This window comes from Passer montanus, unplaced genomic scaffold, assembly GCF_014805655.1.
Source record: "Passer montanus isolate IOZ18808 unplaced genomic scaffold, ASM1480565v1 scaffold183, whole genome shotgun sequence".
Taxonomy (NCBI): Eukaryota; Metazoa; Chordata; class Aves; order Passeriformes; family Passeridae; genus Passer; species Passer montanus.
The window spans coordinates 401,146-414,966 of record NW_024365715.1 but is presented as its reverse complement, the minus strand read 5'-3'; the positions used below and the strand labels follow the sequence as shown (position 1 = coordinate 414,966).

At 64.5% G+C, this 13,821-nt stretch overlaps 4 protein-coding genes across 5 annotated transcripts in view; 2 read left to right on the top strand and 2 right to left on the bottom strand.

Annotated features, from left to right (window-relative positions):
• Positions 1-103: 103 nt before the first annotated feature.
• Positions 104-2,535, top strand: MFSD5 (major facilitator superfamily domain containing 5). 2 transcript variants are annotated; one of them, XR_005627142.1, is made up of 3 exons: positions 104-525; positions 1,029-2,429; positions 2,518-2,535. XR_005627142.1 is itself a non-coding variant. In XM_039705718.1 (2 exons), the coding sequence occupies exon 2, from the start codon at positions 1,053-1,055 to the stop codon at positions 2,361-2,363; it is 1,311 nt and encodes a 436-aa protein (XP_039561652.1). In that variant the 5' UTR covers positions 104-525; positions 1,029-1,052; the 3' UTR covers positions 2,364-2,492. The 2 variants fall into 2 exon arrangements, 1 of the variants encoding a protein (XP_039561652.1); XM_039705718.1 differs by lacking the exon at positions 2,518-2,535 and having other exon boundaries at positions 1,029-2,492.
• A 504-nt stretch (positions 2,536-3,039) lies between these two features.
• LOC120500599 lies at positions 3,040-4,949 on the bottom strand. Its single transcript, XM_039705719.1, has 4 exons — positions 4,262-4,949; positions 4,108-4,192; positions 3,417-3,956; positions 3,040-3,335 (listed from the first exon to the last, which is right to left on the bottom strand). Exons 1-4 carry the CDS (start codon positions 4,313-4,315, stop codon positions 3,055-3,057), a joined length of 960 nt encoding a protein of 319 aa, XP_039561653.1. The 5' UTR covers positions 4,316-4,949; the 3' UTR covers positions 3,040-3,054.
• Positions 4,950-5,529: 580 nt separating this feature from the next.
• SPRYD3 (SPRY domain containing 3) lies at positions 5,530-12,488 on the top strand. The gene is made up of 11 exons (XM_039705717.1): positions 5,530-5,637; positions 7,175-7,363; positions 7,592-7,667; positions 7,741-7,865; positions 8,635-8,770; positions 9,037-9,225; positions 9,725-9,874; positions 10,266-10,323; positions 11,024-11,143; positions 11,217-11,371; positions 11,945-12,488. Exons 2-11 carry the CDS (start codon positions 7,191-7,193, stop codon positions 12,077-12,079), a joined length of 1,317 nt encoding a protein of 438 aa, XP_039561651.1. The 5' UTR covers positions 5,530-5,637; positions 7,175-7,190; the 3' UTR covers positions 12,080-12,488.
• A 325-nt stretch (positions 12,489-12,813) lies between these two features.
• The window catches only part of TNS2 (tensin 2), an 8,720-nt gene continuing 7,712 nt past the window's right edge, over positions 12,814-13,821 (bottom strand). Inside the window, exons 13-15 of the mRNA XM_039705757.1 lie at positions 13,744-13,812; positions 13,631-13,660; positions 12,814-13,533 (exon numbers count right to left, since the gene is read on the bottom strand). Coding sequence (XP_039561691.1) covers positions 13,392-13,533; positions 13,631-13,660; positions 13,744-13,812 — 241 coding nt within the window. The 3' untranslated portion in view covers positions 12,814-13,391. The remainder of the gene's footprint in view (positions 13,534-13,630; positions 13,661-13,743; positions 13,813-13,821) is intronic.

Genomic DNA, 13,821 nt, shown 5'->3' with positions numbered 1-13,821 from the left:
CGAGGGGCGGGCGGGGCAGCCCCCGGTAGCGGGCACGGAAAGGGTTTCACGGGGGCACCGGGGGCTGGGCTGGGGGTTTCACGGGGGCACCGGGGGCTGGGCTGGGGGTTTCACGGGGGCACCGGGGGCTGTGCTCGGGGTTTCACGGGGCTCGCCCTCGGCTCGCGGCCGGAGCTCTCTGAGGGCGGGGGTCCCCGCACCTCCCGCGCGTGAAGGGGGCGTTCTGCGGGCTGGGGACGCCGCAACCCCGCCGGGGGGGCTCCGCAATGCCCCGTGCGTTGTGCGGGGGTCCCTTGGGGGGGTCTGCACCGGTCCCCGGGGTCTCGGGGGTCTCTGGGGGTCTCCGGGGGTCTCTGGGGATCTCCGGGGGTCTCTGCGGACCCCTCTGGGGGGCCGAGGGGGAGGGCGGTGGGCCCGCCCCATGTCACGTGACACGAGCCAACATGGCGGCGCCCATGGGACCGGAAGCGGAAGTGGCTAAGCAGAGGCACGGCGGGGCAGCTGCCACGGCGCCGGGGCCCGGGGGTATGGGGGGGCCCTGAGGGAGCCGGGGGTTACCGGGAGGGGTGCGGGGGCTCCGGAGGGTCTGGGAGGTGCCTGGGGAGGTCCTGCGGGGCATCTCCGGGGTCGGGGGGGGAGCTGTGAGAGTGGAGGGGGCGCTGTGTGGGGCTGTGGGGGGGGGGGGGGGGCCTTAAGGAGGATTTGGGGTGCGAGGGTGCTATGGGGGTGGTTCTGTGAGGGTCTTGTGGGGAGTCTGTGGAGGTCCTGTCTGGGGCTCGTGGAGGATCTGGAGCGTGTGGGGGGTTCTGTGGGGAACTCTAGTGGGGGTTTGGGGTCTGTGGGGTGTTGTGGGGTCTGGGTGGGCTTGGAGGGGTGCTGCGGCCTGTGGAGGAGCCGTGGGGGACTGTGCTGTGGGTCCCTGTGGGGTGGGGTGTCCCTACAGAACCCATGGGCTCTCTGGGGAGTTTGGGGCACCTGGGTGGTCCCTCAGTCCCCCCTAGTGCTGATCTCCGTTTTTCCTTCCCCAGGCCCCCCTGAGCCCCCTCCCCACCATGCTCCTGCTGCCCTGCTCTGCCCTCGCCCTCCTCCTGCTCAGCTGCCTGGCTCTGGAGCCGCCCCCGCGCCGCCCGCCGCCCTCCAACCCCGCGTTCCGCGGCTTCCAGCGGCGCTTCCTGCTGGGCTACCTGCCGGCACTGGCGGCCGACTGGCTGCAGGGCCCGCTGCTCTTCCAGCTGCTGCACGGCCGCGGCTTCCTGCGCAGCCAGATCGCCGCCCTCTACTCCTGCGGCTTCGCCTCCAACGTGGCCTTCGGCCTCGTCGCCGGGCTCTTCGTGGACCGCCTGGGCCGCAAGAAGTCCTGCGTGCTGTCCTCGGGGCTGTGCTCGGCGTGCTGCCTGCTGCAGCTCTCCCACGACTTCCTGGCGCTGGCGGCCGCCCGGGTGCTGGCGGGGCTCGGCACCTCGCTGCTCTTCTCCGCCTTCGAGTCCTGGTACGTGCACGAGCACCTGGAGCGCCACGACTTCCCGGCCGAGTGGATTGCCGACACCTTCTCCCGCGTGGCGCTCTGCAGCGGCGGCCTGGCCGTGGCGGCCGGCCTGCTGGCCCAGCTGCTGGCCCAGGGGCTGGCGCTGGGCCCCGTGGCCCCCTTCCTGGCGGCGCTGCCCTTCCTGGCTCTCTCGGGGATCTTCGCCGGGAAAAACTGGGATGAGAACTACGGGAAGAGCCGGGCCTGCGGCAAGGCCTGCGGGGAGGGCCTGCGGGGCCTCGCCTCCGAGCCCCGGGCGCTGCTGCTGGGGCTGGTGCAGGCCCTGGTGGAGAGCATCCTGCTCCTCTTCGCCTTCCTGTGGACGCCCGTCCTGGAGCCGCACGGGATCCCGCTGGGAATCGCCTTCTCGGGGTTCACGGCCGCCGGCGCCGCGGGCTCGGCGCTGTTCCGGCGCGGCGTCGCCGGGAGGCTGCAGCCGCTGCGCCTGCTGCCCGGCTCCGTGCTGCTGCTGGCGCTGGCCCTGCTGCTGCTGGCCCTGCCGCTGGACGCCGCCGGCGACTTCCTGGCCGTGCTGCTGCTGCAGCTCTCCTGCGGCATCTGCTTCCCGGCCGTGGCGTTCCTGCGGCGGCGGCTGGAGCGCGGCGGGGACGCGGCGGGGGCGGCGCGGTGGCTGCGGCTGCCCCTGGGCCTGGCGGTGGCGCTGGCGCTGCCCGCCCTGCCCGGGGACCCCGCGGGGACACGGGCCGTGTTCGGGGCCGCCGCCCTGGCCGCGCTGGTGGCGCTGGGGGCAGCCGGGGGCGTCCTGGGCACCGGCCGTGGGGACGAGGGGCTGAGGGTGGGGGACGAGGGGCTGCTCGAGGGGGACACTGGAGAGTGACACTGGGACACTGGGACAGCTCAGCAGCGACACCTGGCTGTGGTGGGGACCCTGGGACAGTGTGAGGTGTGACAGGAGCACTGCCTGGGACAGCGACACTGGGACAGCTCGATGGGGACACCGGGGTGGGACAGGGACACTGGGACAGTGTGAGGGGGTCACCGAGGTGTGAGAGGAACCCTGGGCTGGGACAGGGACACTGGGACAGCTCCATGGGGACATTGGGGTGTGATGGGAATGGGGACACTGGGCTGGGACAGGGACACTGGGACAACTCGATGGGGACCCTGGGACAGTGTGAGGGGGTCACCAAGGTGTGACAGGAGCACTGGGCTGGGACAGCTCAATGGGGACACTGGGATGGGACAGGGACAGGGACACTGGGACAGCTCAGTGGGGACACCGGGGTGTGATGGGAATGGGGACACTGGGGTGGGACAGGGACACCAGGACAGTGTGAGGGGGTCACCAATGTGTGACAGGAACACTGGGCTGGGACAGGGACACTGGGACAACTCGATGGGGACACTGGGGTGGGACAGGGACACTGGGACAGCTTGAGAAGGACATAAGGGTGTAATGGGGACAGCAGGTGTGACAGGGACACCAGGACAGCTCCATGGGGACACTGGGGTGTGATAGGAATGGGGACACTGGGGTGGGACAGGGACACCAGGACAGTTTGAGGGGGTCACCAATATGTGTCAGGAACACTGGGCTGGGACAGGGACACTGGGACAACTCGATGGGGACACTGGGGTGGGACAGGGACACTGGGACAGCTTGAGAAGGACATAAGGGTGTAATGGGGACAGCAGGTGTGACAGGGACACCAGGACAGCTCCATGGGGACACTGGGGTGTGATAGGAATAGGGACACTGTGGTGGGACAGGGACAGCAGGACAGCTCAAGGTGTGACAGGGACACAGATGTGACAAGGAAGGAGGGACACTGGGATGTCAGAGTGACAGGAGCACCAGGACAGCTCTATGGGGACACCAGGGACACTGGGATTTGGCAGGGACAAGGACAGTAACACCTGGCTGGGACAGGAACACTGGGACAGCTCAGCAGGAACACCAGAGTGACAGGGCCAGGGACACAGGAAGAGCCCATGGGGTCACCAGGCAGTGATGGGGTCACAGTGTGACCTCTGTGCTGAGCTGTGAGTGACAGAAACACTGAGACACCCGTGGGGACACTGAACTGCAGTGGGTCACAGTGCCACCATGGACTGTGGGTGACAGTGACACTGAACTGCAGTGGGTGACAGTGACACCCCACGATGGACTGTGGGTGACAGTGCCACCCCTTGAGGACACTGAACTGCAGTGGGTCACAGTGCCACCATGGACTGTGGGTGACAATGACACTGAACTGCAGTGGGTCACAGTGCCACCATGGGCTGTGGGTGACAGTGACACTGAACTGCAGTGGGTGACAGTGACACCCCACGATGGACTGTGGGTGACAGTGCCACCCCTTGAGGACACTGAACTGCAGTGGGTCACAGTGCCACCATGGACTGTGGGTGACAGTGACACTGAACTGCAGTGGGTGACAGTGACACCCCACGATGGACTGTGGGTGANCTGCAGTGCGTCACAGTGACACCCCGCGATGGGCTGTCGCCCATGGGGACACTGAACTGCAGTGGGTCACAGTGCCACCATGGACTGTGGGTGACAGTGACACTGAACTGCAGTGGGTGACAGTGACACCCCACGATGGACTGTGGGTGACAGTGCCACCCCTTGAGGACACTGAACTGCAGTGGGTCACAGTGCCACGATGGGCTGTGGGTGACAGTGACACTGAACTGCAGTGGGTGACAGTGACACCCCACGATGGACTGTGGGTGACAGTGCCACCCCTTGAGGACACTCAACTGCAGGGGGTCACAGCGCCACCATGGACTGTGGGTGACAATGACACTGGGACACCTGATCATGACAAGGAACTGTGACAGTCCCGGTGTCACCCCATGGCTGAGCTGGGTGACACTGGGACACCCACTGGTGATATTAAGCTGTGACAGGTCACAGTGTCACCTCCATGATGAAACGTCGGTGACAGTGACACTGGGACACCCCGCTGGTGACACCGAGCTCTGCTGGTGACCCGTCACCAGTGCCACCCCCACAGCGAGCTGTGGGTGGCAACATGGGGGCAGCCCGAGGTGACACTGAGTGGGACAGATGAGGGTGTCACCCCCATAACGAGGTGGTGGGGACACCGGTACACCCCCGGGGCTGTGCCAGCTCACAGTGCCACCTCCCCCACGGCACAGCAGAGGGGACACGGGGACACCAGGCCAGGCGTGGCCTGTGGCCGACCCCATGTGGTGTCATGGCGGTGGGGAGGTGTATTAATTACTTAATTAATTTCTAATAAACCCACCCAGTAGAGGTGTTTGTGAAGTCCTGCTCCTCCTCCTGTCCCCCGAATTTGGGTCTGGGGGACCCTCCAGAGTGGCCCCAGTTCAAACCAGTGACTCCCAGTCCAGCCACGTCTCCAGTGTGGGTGTTGCGCTGGTTTGACCCCAGGCTAAGCCCCCTCAGTGCCCCCAGTTCCCCCAGTAACCGCCCTGCATCCTCAAAATTTTCCCAGTTCCCAGCTGCATTCCCAGTTCCCTCCATTCCCCACAGTTCCCCCCCAGTTCCCCCAGTTCTCCCCAGTCCCCCCCAGTTCTCTCCAGGCCACCTGGGGACCCTCCAGAGTGGCCCCAGTTCAAACCAGTGACTCCCAGTCCAGCCACGTCTCCAGTGCGAGCGTTGCGCTGGTTTGACCCCAGGCTGAGCCCCACCAGTGCCCCCAGTCCTCCCAGTAACCCCCCCACATCCTCATGATTTCCCAGTTCCTCCCAGTCCCCCCAGTTCCCTCCATTCCCCACAGTCCCCCTCAGTCCCTCCCAGTACCCCCCAGTTCTCTCCACTCCCCCCCCAGTTCCCTCAGTTCTCTCCCCCCCCAGTTCTCCCCAGTCTCTCCCAGTTCCTCCCAGTCCCCCCAGTCTCTCCCAGTTTCCCCGTCCGCCAGGGGGCGCCCTCGCGCCTCTCGCCCCATCCCCGCAGCGTCACGTGGCCTTGACGCGCCCTCCCCGCTTTCCCCGGTAGGCTCCGCCTTCCGCCCGCTTCGTCCTCCGATTGGCCGAGGGAGCCGTCAGTCGCGGCGCAGCGGGTGGCGATTGGTCCGCGGGGCTCAGTGGGCGGGCACAGGGAGGCGGAAGCGAGCGGGACCCGGATGTGAGCGCGGCCCATGGAGGGGGCGGGACCCGTGGGATTTGGGTGTGCCGGGTGTGGGTCTGGGGGGTCAGGTGTGATTTGGGGGTGTCAGGTGTGATTTGGGGGATGAGGTGTGAGTTTGGGGGTGTCAGGTGTGATTTGGGTGGTCAGGTGGGGTTTGGATGTGCCAGATGTGAATTAGGGGGTTAGGTGTGATTTGGGTGTGCCAAATGTGGGTCTGGGGGAGTCAGGTGTGAGTTTGGGGGTGTCAGGTGTGATTTGGGTGGTCAGGTGTGTTGAGGGGCAGTTTGGAACATCTCAGGTGTGATTTCGGTGTGCCAGGTTGGGTCTGGGGGTGTCAGGTGTGAGTTTGGGGGTGTCAGGTTTGGGTCTGGGGGGATCAGGTGTGATTTGGGTGGTCAGCTCTGATTTGGGGGCTCAGGTGTGTGTTTGGGGTCTCAGGTGGGTGTGTAGTAGGGCAGTTTTGGGGGCTCAGGTGTGTGTTTGGGGTGTCAGGTGTGATTTGGGTGGTCAGCTGTGATTGGGGTCTCAGGTGGGTGTGTAGTAGGGCAGTTTTGGGCGCTCAGGTGGGTTTTTTGGGTTCAGGTGTGTTTTGGGGGTCCAGGTGTGTTTGGAGGACCTGATGGGTTTTGGGGGTTACATGTATTTTAGGGAGTCAGGTGTGTTTGGGGGGCTCAGGTGTGTTTTGGGGATTGGTTTAGAGAGTTCAGGCGTGATTGAGGGAGTCAGGTATGTTTAAGGGTTTCAGGTGTGATGTGGAGGATTGGGTGTGTTTTGGGGGAAGTTTTGTGGGTTCAGGTGTGTTTAGGACAATTTGGGTGGGTCAGGTGTGTGTTTGGGGTGTCAGATGTGTGTTTAAAGTGTCAGGTGTGTGTTTAGGGTGTCAGATGTGTGTTTGGGGGCGGTTTTGGGGTGTCAGGGGTGTGTTTGGGGTGTCAGGGGTGTGTTTAGGGTGTCAGCTGTGTGTTTGGGGCAGTTTTGGGGTGTCAGGTGTGTGTTTAGAATGCCAGGTGTGTGTTTAGAATGCCAGGTGTGTGTTTGGGGTGTCAGCTGTGTGTTTGGGGCAGTTTTGGGGTGTCAGGGGTGTGTTGGAGGCGTCAAGGGTGTGTTTGGAGTTTCAGGGGTGCGTTTGGGGTGTCAGGTGTGTGTTTGGGGCAGTCTTGGGGTGTCAGCTGTGTGTTTGGGGTGTCAGGTGTGTGTTGGGGTGTCAGCTGTGTATTTGGGTTGTCAGCTGTGTGTTGGGGGGCCGTTTAGCAGGTCCCGGTTTTGGGGCTCGTGTCTGACTCGGGGTGTCGGTGTCCGGTGTGTGTTTGGGGCAGTTTTGGGGTGTCAGGTGTGTGTTTGGGGGGCAGTTTAGCAGATCCCCAGTTTTGGGGCTCGTGTCTGACTCAGGGTGTCAGTGTCAGGTGTGTGTTTGGGGCAGTCTTGGGGTGTCAGGGATGTGTTTGGGGTGTCAGGTGTGTGTTGGGGGGCCGTGTAGCAGGTCCCGGTTTTGGGGTTCCTGTCTGACTCGGGGGGTCGGGGGTGTCGGTTCCCGTCCTTCCGGGGGTCCCAGCGTTGCCTCCCCGCAGGAGCCCCCCCGCCATGGATGACCTGAACCTGCACTTCAGGTTCCTCAACTGGCGCCGGCGGATCCGGGAGATCCTGGGGCAGTGGGAGGGCCGGGACCGGGACCGGGACCGGGATCGGGACCGGGATCGGGGCCTGCGCTGCCAGGAGCGAGCCCGGCACATCCTGGTGGACGGGGACACCCTCAGGTACCGGGGGGAGCCCGCAGAACGGGCTGGGGGGGCTGGGGGCGCCCACACAAAGGGGCTGAGGATGGGGGGATGCACCCATGGGGGTGGGGGCACCCGCAAAAAGGGGCTGAGAGGGCGGGGGGGATGCACCCATGGGCTGGGGGGGGCCGGGGCACCCACAGATCCGGGGGGGCTCTGAGGGTACCGGGGGGGTCGGGGGCTGTCTCAGCCCCCGCGCCCCCGCAGCTACCGCGGCCCCTCGGGCGAGGTCGGCTGTTACGTGGCCCCGCGGCCGCTGACCCGCGACAGCAACTACTTCGAGGTGAGCGGGGGGCGCGGGGGGCGCGGGCTGCGCCGGGGGGCGCGGAGCCCTGACCCCCCCGGGCCCTGCCCAGGTGTCCATCGTGGACAGCGGGGTGCGCGGCACCATCGCCGTGGGGCTGGTGCCGCACTGCCACAGCCTCGAGCACCCGCCGGGATGGGGGCCCGGCTCCGTCGCCTACCACGCCGATGATGGAAAGTGAGCGTGGGATAGCGGGGCCGGGATGTCGCGGTGGCTGGCGGGGAAGCGTTGGGATCGTTGCGGGTGTTGGGATAGAAGGGAATTTCATGGCGTTAGCAGATGTTGGGGTGTGAGGTGAGGGATGAAATGCTTTGGGGTATCAGGGTGTCGGGATACTGGGGAGTGTTGGAACCTCGGGGGTGTCAGATACTGGGGAGTGTTTGATATTGGGGGTGTCGGATACTGGGGAGTGCTGGGACCTCGGGGGTGTCAGATACTGGGGAGTGTTTGATATTGGGGGTGTCGGATACTGGGGAGTGTTTGATATTGGAGGTGTTGGATATTGGAGTGTGTTGGATATTAGGGTTGTTGGGTCCTTAGGGATGTTGGATATTGGGGTGTGTGGGTTATTAGGGGTGTTGGGACTTCGGGCGGTATTGGATATTGGGGAGTGTTGGGACTTTGGGGGTGTTGGGACCTTGGGGGTGTTGGATATTGGGTGTGCTGGGACCTTGGGGGTGTTGGGACCTTGGGGATGTTGGATATTGGTGGTGTTGGATATGGAGGTGTTGGATATCGGGGTGTGGGATATTGGGGGTGTTGGATATTGGGGGTGTTGGATATTGGGGGCAGCCAGGGGGGCAGCAGGACTGGGAGGTGTTGGGGGGGCATTGGGGCCTGTCACAATATTTGGGGTCTGCTCCAGGTTTGATGTCCCCCATTAGTGACACCCCCCCCCATTCTGAACCCCCATTTTCGGGGTCCCCCCGGTTCTGGGGTGCCCCAGGCTGTACAGTGGCCGGGCCAAGGGGCGCCAGTTCGGCTCCAAGTGCAGCTCCGGGGACCGGATCGGCTGCGGCGTCGAGAGGGGCTCGTTCGGAGCCCCCCCAGCCCAGGTGTTCTTCACCAAGAACGGCCAGAGGGTGAGGGGATCCCCACCCTGCCCCAGAGCACCCCCAAAACTTACCGGGACACCCCAAACCTTCCAGGATCCCCTAAACCTTCCACCCCTCCCCAGCCGCTCTTCACGAAGAATGGACAGAGAACAGGGGGACCCCCAAATCTTCTGAAACCCCAAAGCCTCCAAAGCCCCCCACTTCCTCCTTTGGTGTTTCCCCAGCTCCCAGGTGGGGTCCTGGGGGTGCCCCTTGTCCCTGAGCCCCCCTCACCCCGACTCCCTCAATTGCAGGTGGGGGGTCTGGGGGTGCCGCTGTCGCCCCCGGGGCTGTTCCCAGCCGTGGGGCTGCACTCGCTGGGCGAGGAGGTTCGGCTGCATCTGCCCCCCCCCGGGCCCCCCGAGGATGAGGGGGGGGCCATGCTGGTGGACAGCCTGGAGGAGGAGTGGGGCAGGCTCCACGACGTGCGGCTCTACGGCTCCGTGAGCATCCCGAAAGCTGGGGGGAAAGGGGGGCTGGAGCCTCCCCCAGGACTGGGGAGGGAGCTCAGAATGAGGGGATGGGGTTGGAACAGGGTGGAGCCCCTCCCTGGGCTGGGGGTCAGAATTTGAGGTTGTGGGGTGAGAAGAATGGGGCTCTGGGAATTGGGGTAAGGACAGTTTTGGGGATGGGACAAGAGGGGTCCCCAATCCTGGGGAGGGCAGAAAGGGGGGCTGTGACACGGGAGCAGGGTAAAGGGGGTCCCAGCAGCAACATCGGGAGTCTGGGGGTTCTTGGGTGCCCCTCAGATCTCCCATGTGTGCCCCCTGACCCTCTATGATCCCCCCTCAGCCCCTGTGATCCTCCAATCCCCCCGGGACCCCTCAAACCCTCCCAGGTGCTGTTTTCAGATGGGGAAGGGGATGAATTTCACGGATCTGGGGCTGCTCCGGGTTGGGGGGTGCCCCTTTCTCCCCTGTCTGAGCCCCCCCGCGCCCCCAGGTGTTGGAGTACGTGGGGAAGGGGAAGAGCATCGTGGATGTGGGGCTGGCCCAGGCCCGGCGGCCGCTCAGCCCCCGCAGCCACTACTTCGAGCTGGAGATCCTGGACCCGGGCGAGAAGTGCTACATCGCCCTGGGCGTGGCCAGGAAGGTGCGGGGGGCTCGGAGTTGGGGTACGGGGGGCTGGGGGGGATTGGATCTGTGGGGGCTGTGGGATCTGTGGGGTTTGTGGGGCTGTGGAGACACCTACGGAGCTGGGGGGGCCAGGGAAGTGGGGAGATGTGGGTCGAAAATGGGGGTCAGAGGGAGTAAAGGGGGGCTGGAGCCTCCTCCAGGGCTGGGAGTGGTCAAGGAAGGAGGGGAGTGGGCTCAGATTTGGGGTACAGGGGGGCTGGAACTCTCCACCACGCTGGGGCTGAGCTGAAAGGTGGGAGGGTGTCCAAAATGAGGGTTTGGGGGCAGAAATTTGGGTCTATGAGTTTGGGGGGGCAGGGCCCCCCACATTGCCCTCACCTCTCTCCCTCCCCTGTGCCCTCCCTCAGGATTACCCCAAAAATCGTCACCCTGGCTGGAGCAGGGGCTCAGTGGCCTACCACGCAGGTGAGCCCCCCAAAAGTGGGGGGGACCCCCCAAAATGGGCGGGAACCTCCCCACATGCCAGAACCCCCCAAACACAGGACCCCAGTAGTGGGATCTCCTCCTACTCCTTCTGCCCCTGGAAACCCCTTTCCCATTTTTCCTCCCTATTTTGGCTTGCACCCTTATAACGAGGGTCTGGGGGTCTCCCCCATGACCTCGAGGATTCCCCCCTAATCTGGGGTGTCCCCATGGCTCCTCCCTTCTCCCTTCCTCCATCTTTTTCCTCTTCATCCTCTTCCTTTCCCAGCCCAGTTTCCTCCCTTTTTTGGGGTGCACTCCCATGGGGATGGGTGGTTCCAGCCCCTCGGGGTGGGGGGGTCCCTGCAGCCTCTTCGTCCCCCTATTCCACCCTTTCAGCTCCTTCCTCCCCCTTTTCCCTTTCACCCCCTTCACCCTCTTCTTCCTTCCACCTTTCTCAGGCCTATTTCTCTCATTTTTTTGGGGTGCAGCCCCATGGGAGGGCTCCTCCTCATGGCGGGATTTGGGGATCCCTCTGTGCACCCCCGTCCCCAGCTGTCCCCTTCTCCCTGTCCCCCTCCTCCTGTAACCCCTTTCTCTGCCCATTTCCCCCCCTTTCTTTGGGGTGCACCCCATGGAGGGTGTCCTGGGGTTACCCCCACCAGCTGTGGGGGTGTCCCCCTAATCGGGGGTCTCCCCCCAGACGATGGAAAGCTGTTCCACGGCAGCGGGGTGGGGGATCCCTTCGGCCCCCGCTGCTACAAGGGCGACGTGATGGGCTGTGGGATCATGTTCCCTCGGGACTACGGCCGGGACAGCGAAGGTACCGCGGGGCTGGGGCCCCCCCGGGGCTGGCCGGGCTCGGGGGGGGTCCCTCACCCTTTTCCCCACCCCAGGTGACAGCGATGACGCCTCGGAGCCCCCCGAGGTGAAGGTGAAGGTGCGCAACGTGATGTACCTGGAGGAGGAGGAGGAGGAAGAGGAAGAGGAGGAGGAGGAAGAAGAGGATGGGGAGGACATGGAGCAGGAGCAGGAGGGCAGGAAGGTCGTGGTAAGGGTGGGGATAACCCGCAAAAAAAAAAAAATCTGTGCCCTAAAACAGGCCCCAGCCCCCAAAAACCTTCTCCTTACCCCCAAAATTCTCCTTTGCCCATCGTTGGCATCCCTTTGAATCACCTGGGGGCACCAACACCAGGATTTTGGGGGGGTTGTGGGTGTCCCCCCCCTAATATTTTAGGGTGACCCCCCCGTTTGTCTATGATCCCCACATGTATTTGTGCCCCACCCCTGGACCCCCCATCACCCCAGAAATCTCCCTGCAGCCCCCTTGGGTTCCCTTTACAGCGACTCGCCCTGGGGTCACCCCCTTTGCCCCCACTTTCTTGGACATTGGGGTCTCCCTGCCCTCCCCTCATATTTTGGGGTGACTGCTGTGTGTCCCTGAACCCCCTCCATGTGTTTGTGCCCCCTCAAAACCCCCCTCACCCCAAAAATCCCCCTACACCCCCCTTTTGCCTCACCTTTCCTTGCCTTACTCTCCCCTTTACCCCCTGTTTTTTTTTGGGGGGGTGGGGTCTCCCCCTGCCACCCAATCTTGGGGTGACCCCCTGGTTTGTGCCCCCAGGTGTTCTTCACACGCAACGGGATGGTCGTGGGGCGCAGGGAGGTTGGGGTCCCCCCCGGGGGGCTCTTCCCCACCGTGGGGATGCTCAGCACTGGCGAGAGGGTCAAGGTGGACCTGCACCCCCTGAGCGGATAAAGGGGGGCCCGCGTGGGGCCCCCCAAAACCTGAAACCCTCTGGTGCTCCTTGTGCCCCCCCGGGCCCTCCCAGTGCACTTTAGGATGTTTCCACAACAGTGGGGACCCCCCCAAGGTGGTTTTTAGGGGGTTCACTCCTGCCCCCACCCCCATAATTTCACTCTTTTAGGGTCTCTTTGGGGGGGTTCCCCTAATTGAATCCCCCCTCAAAAGTACCCCAGTTTTGCCCCCCTAGATGTTTTTTTGGGGGTCTCAGCCATGGCCTCCACCATATTTTTGGGGGACCCACCCCTGTGTTTTTGGGGGACTCAATCCTGCCCCTCCCCAGATCATCCCAGTGACCTCCCCAGGTGGATTTGGGGGTCTCAGTCCTGCTCCTTCTACAATGGGTGACCCTCGTGCCCCCCCAGAGCCCTGGGGGTCTCAGTCCTGCTCCTTCTACAATGGGTGACCCTTGTGCCCCCCCAGAGCCCCCCAAATCACCCCCTTGACCCTCCCCCTCCACTGACCCCCGGTGCCCCCCAGATCACACCTGCTCCCCCTCATCTCTTCCAGTGCTCCCCATTCCTGGGGGGTTCCAGGGGGCAGAATTCGGGGTCCCCCCCATCATGAATGTAACCAGACCCTTCCAGTTCCATGGCAACCCCCGTGCTGGTTTTGGGGTCCCCTTTGACGTTTGCACATGGCGGGTGGGGGTCCCCATGCCCCCCCACCCCCCCAAATAAACCCATTTCTTACACCAAAATAAATGTGGATTTATTGGGGTTCCTCCAGGACCCCCCAGATTGCAGGGGGTGTCCCTGTGCCCCCTTTTCTTCACTTCAGGGGGTGGTTGGGGGGGTGTAGGAGGTTTTGGGGGGCCCTCAAGGGCGGTTGGAGGGTCTGGGGAGTATTTGAGGGGTCTGGGGGGGGTCTCAGGGGGAGTTTGGGGGTCCCCAGTAGGACTTTGGTGCTGAAGATGGTGGGAGGGGCGATTGTGGGGGTCCCCTCCTGCTCCCTCAAATCGGGGGTGCTGGGAGGGTTTGGGGGCTCCGGGGGTGGTTTTGGGGGGGCTTGGGGGTGTTCATGAGGGTGATGATGGTGGGGGGGGTCAGTTATGTGTGTCCCCCCCTTGGCACAGAGGACTCCAGGGGGTTTTGGGGGTGCCAGGGCGTTCTGGGGGTCCCTCAGTGTCGTGTCCCCAGCAGGACCTCGGTGAAGAGGGGGGGCAGTCCCGCTGGGTTTTGAGGGTGCCCCTGAGCCCCCCCTGCCTCGGGGGGCTTCGGGAGTCCCCAGCTGGGTTTTGGGGTGCGGGGGGGGTCCCCGGTGTCCCTCAGTGCCGCGTGCCCAGCAGGACTTTGGTGACGAAGGTGACGATGGCCCCCGCCGGCTGCTCGGGGTCCAGCTCCGCGAACACGTGGCACGCGTTGCCCCCCCCCGGGGCCCCCGCCTGCTTCGCCACGAACCCGAAAATCCTGGGGGGCAGCGGGGGGGGGGGGGGGCGAGGCCAGAGTCAGATCCGTGCCCCCCCCTCATTGCCGGGGGTCCCGCTCTGGGGGTCTCCCCACGTACCTGGCCGTGGTCCCGTCGGGGTTCGCCCACCTGGGGGGGGTCAGAGGGGTTGGGAGGTCTGGGGGGGTTGGGGAGGTTGGGGGTCCCCCCGTGCCCCCCCCGTGCCCCCTCACCTGCGCTCCTGGGGGTCGGTGCCGCAGTGGGTGACGCTGCTCACGGGGTAGTGCCGGCGGAAAAAGAGACATGGAGCA

Coding starts and splice junctions, on each gene's coding strand:
- MFSD5 (XM_039705718.1), top strand. CDS start 1,053: ATGCTCCTGCTGCCCTGCTCTGCCCTCGCCCTCCTCCTGCTCAGCTGC.
- SPRYD3 (XM_039705717.1), top strand. CDS start 7,191: ATGGATGACCTGAACCTGCACTTCAGGTTCCTCAACTGGCGCCGGCGG. Junction 7,364..7,591: donor GTGGACGGGGACACCCTCAG/GTACCGGGGGGA, acceptor GCGCCCCCGCAG/CTACCGCGGCCCCTCGGGCG. Junction 7,866..8,634: donor TACCACGCCGATGATGGAAA/GTGAGCGTGGGA, acceptor GGGGTGCCCCAG/GCTGTACAGTGGCCGGGCCA.